The following is a 3,180-nucleotide window of genomic DNA, read 5'->3' on the forward strand; positions in this document are numbered from 1 at the left end:
ATTTTTTCTGTGGAAAATACATTGTTGGGATCTCAAAAACAAGGCTGAATGTTTTGCTTTCTAGTGAGTGAAAAAGGAACTTGATAAAGGAACTTGCAGGTATGGAGAGCAGGCCGTATGTTTCTCCTTGCCTGGCGGATCAGGCTCATGTGGTGTTAGTGTTTGGTCTTTATAAACCAGTGCTGCATTTTTTCTGTGGAAAATACATTGTTGGTTACAAACTGCAAGATACAAAAAAGAGTATCAATCATTCTAAACGACCAAAGTCTTAATTTTTCCAATAGCTGATATGGCAGCCAGTTGCCAGGAACCCATACTTCTAAATGAGTAGCATGATTAGAGCATGCAGGGAAATTAATTTCTTCTAGGAAGCAGGTTGTCTCTTCCAATATACAGATGCATCGCAGATGTTACGTTTAGCAAAGTGATCTTAAAACTGGGTGGTGGGACAGATGCTCCATAATCAAATTAGTGGTATCAGACAGCACCCTAGCTGGCTTTATAGGGAATGCTGGTATTCATAACTGAACTTGCTTACTGTCTTTCAGTGTAAATCTGAGTGAGTTTTCTAGTGTACACACGTGTCAGTGTATGTACTCTGTGTTTAATAATTAAACCTCCACAGACACGTGATGCTGCCAAGAGAACTTTCAAAACAAGTGCCAAAATCCCATCTAATGTCTGAAGAGGAGTGGAGACGACTTGGTGTTCAGCAAAGTCTTGGCTGGGTTCACTACATGATCCATGAGCCAGGTAAGCACATCTGAAGAGAATTAGATGTACAAGGATGAACTGCCTGGTGCACAACTGTAGTGCATAATCGCTCCTGCTGTGGGATCCAGCTGTAATTCACTGCTGAATGTTTAGGCTCCTCTTTATCTCCTTGTTATTTTAGCTATTCTTCCACAAAGGCAATGTCATGGTGTTTATTTTGAACCATTGCATCTTTCTCTCAGAACTGTAAAATACTAGCCTTGTCCTAGGTGTGTGTGGCCTATCAGTAGACAGAACATGCCAGACTGGAAACCATTCCTACCTCTCCCTGTAGAAATAGGCTTCTTGCGACCTCTTTAATAATGTTAGTGTATCACTGACTCATTTGTGTTCAAATCATAAAGCTGTCACACCTATTTTTTGTGCACAAACTTACAGGTGCTCATGCAGACAAGGTCCTGTAGTACGCTCTGAAAGGTCTACCATACAGTGTGAACACTCGTTATACAGCCTATTAAAAGCAGCACTTAAAACTAGTCTTTCAGTTAATGGGGTGTGAAGCCCTAAACCCTACCAGCTAGGGTGTACTGAAAACAGCCATTCCACATAACTTACCATTGACAATACAAGTAACTGGCGCAGATGAATTGCAGCAGCATAGAGTAACAAGTTTCTGAAGAACCAGGTGAACAAATTAGCGTAACCTCCAAGTGTTGCCCTTACAGGGGCCCCTTTGATACTTTGGGCTTTTTTGGAGGACTGTACTAACTACCAGTGACTTTTGTTGATGATTGACGTTATAATGCTTTGACACTAACAAAGACTGCATCAGCAGTTTGCTAGTCTAAGTTTCAGTAAAAAAGCTCATCAAATAGCCTGATGTAGAGAAGACGGAATTAGTACCAATACTAACTAAAAATACTCTATTTTTTCCAGTAATTCTTCCCTGTAAGTATCTTTAAGATTATGATACTACCAGTGTTTGGTACAAAACATTCCAAAGCACCTGTTTGACTGTTGCAAGGCCACTACAAAGTCAGTCTGTTAGTAATACTACATGTGGGACCGTATTTGTGGGCTTTAATCTTTGTTATTTGAGAGCAAGTTTCAGCTGTTGTTCTGGACCTCTTAAACAGAAGAAATGCCTGTAATCACAGCGTGGGGGACAGACTTGACGCTTTGTTCAATTTTATTTCTGCAGAACCTCATATTCTTCTCTTCCGAAGACCTCTTCCAAAGGATGAGCAGAAATGAACCATGATCATGAACCATGAATCTCTGAAATCTTCTGGAACTGTGTATATGACTGTATATACGTTGGTAGTATTCAGTGAATACTTTGAGATGTACAAAACAGACATCCATACCTGTGCATGAGCTGTATTATTCACAGCAACAAAGCTCAGTCAAATGCAATTCCAAGTAGGCTGCTATGGTGTTCGAGGAGTTTTACTTGAAGTTTTCTTAATGTAAAGATCCTATCTGAGTTTTTAATGAATTTTGTTGATTAAAGTTTGTGTATTGCATATTCTGACTAAACGGTCATTTGCTACCTGCGTTCAGTAACTTTTTTGCACTTGGTTTTTCTGCTAAAATGTACTGTGTTCAGATCCAGTGGCTCACCTGTTTAGTAGTGGGCATAAAGAAATAAACTCAGGTTTGAGACAGCATTAAAATTGAAGTGCCTAGTGTTCTAATTCAGCAAAGCAAATATTCATTGTCTAACATGTTAAGAGAACCTGATTCAGGAAAAAGGTAACTTAGTCAATCAATTTTGTTTCTCTGCGAGAGTTAATTTGTCCTACAGGCCAAAGTTCCTAACCCTGATTTGAACTGAGGCGGCAATCTGAAAAGAAAGCTGGCAGGGGTAAGTAATCCTCAGACCAGCTTTGGGTGTGCTCAAACTGTGGCGTGCTGTAGTTTATGTAATGGGGTTAATTATTCTGCAATGAACACTTGTCATCCCACTTCTCATGAAGCCCGATAGTGGGATGCCAGGGAAGAATTGGTTAATGCTGCATCAGGGGACGTTCAGATGGGTATTAGGAAAAGCTTCTTCTCCGAGATGGTGGCAAGCACTGGAACATGCTCCCAGGGGAAGTGGTAGTGGTCCCAAACCTGTTAGTGTTCAGGCAGCGTTTGGACGATGCTCTTACAGATACGGTTAACTTTGAGGTTGCTCCTGGAGTCAGGAGTTGGGCTTGATCCTTGTGGGTCATTTCTGGTGTAGGATATTCAGTGATGACTTGGTATAAAACTTAAGGTATTAAGTATCATTTCATATTTTAGGTCTGTTTTATTTCCTCTGATATTACTGGTTTATCTTTCTGCCACAAGCTTTTAGAATGGGGTTTTAGCCTGCACTTCATGTCTTGCATCCTGTTCTTTCCATGAAGTTAGCCCGTCCTCTATCAGCAATAGAGCTTTGGAAGAGCTGCCGGAGTAAACTGTTTTAACCTGACAGAG

General features: G+C 40.6%; 1 protein-coding gene across 1 annotated transcript; it reads left to right on the top strand.

Annotated features, from left to right (window-relative positions):
* Window positions 1–625: 625 nt before the first annotated feature.
* Window positions 626–1,968, top strand: CKS2 (CDC28 protein kinase regulatory subunit 2; the record flags this gene model as incomplete). Its single annotated transcript, XM_010138646.1, has 2 exons — window positions 626–753; window positions 1,916–1,968. Coding segments are annotated over 2 exons (181 nt in total), but the record flags the coding sequence as incomplete, so codon positions are not given.
* Window positions 1,969–3,180: the final 1,212 nt, after the last annotated feature.

Source organism: Buceros rhinoceros, unplaced genomic scaffold, assembly GCF_000710305.1.
Source record: "Buceros rhinoceros silvestris isolate BGI_N320 unplaced genomic scaffold, ASM71030v1 scaffold35046, whole genome shotgun sequence".
In the NCBI taxonomy this organism is placed as follows: Eukaryota; Metazoa; Chordata; class Aves; order Bucerotiformes; family Bucerotidae; genus Buceros; species Buceros rhinoceros.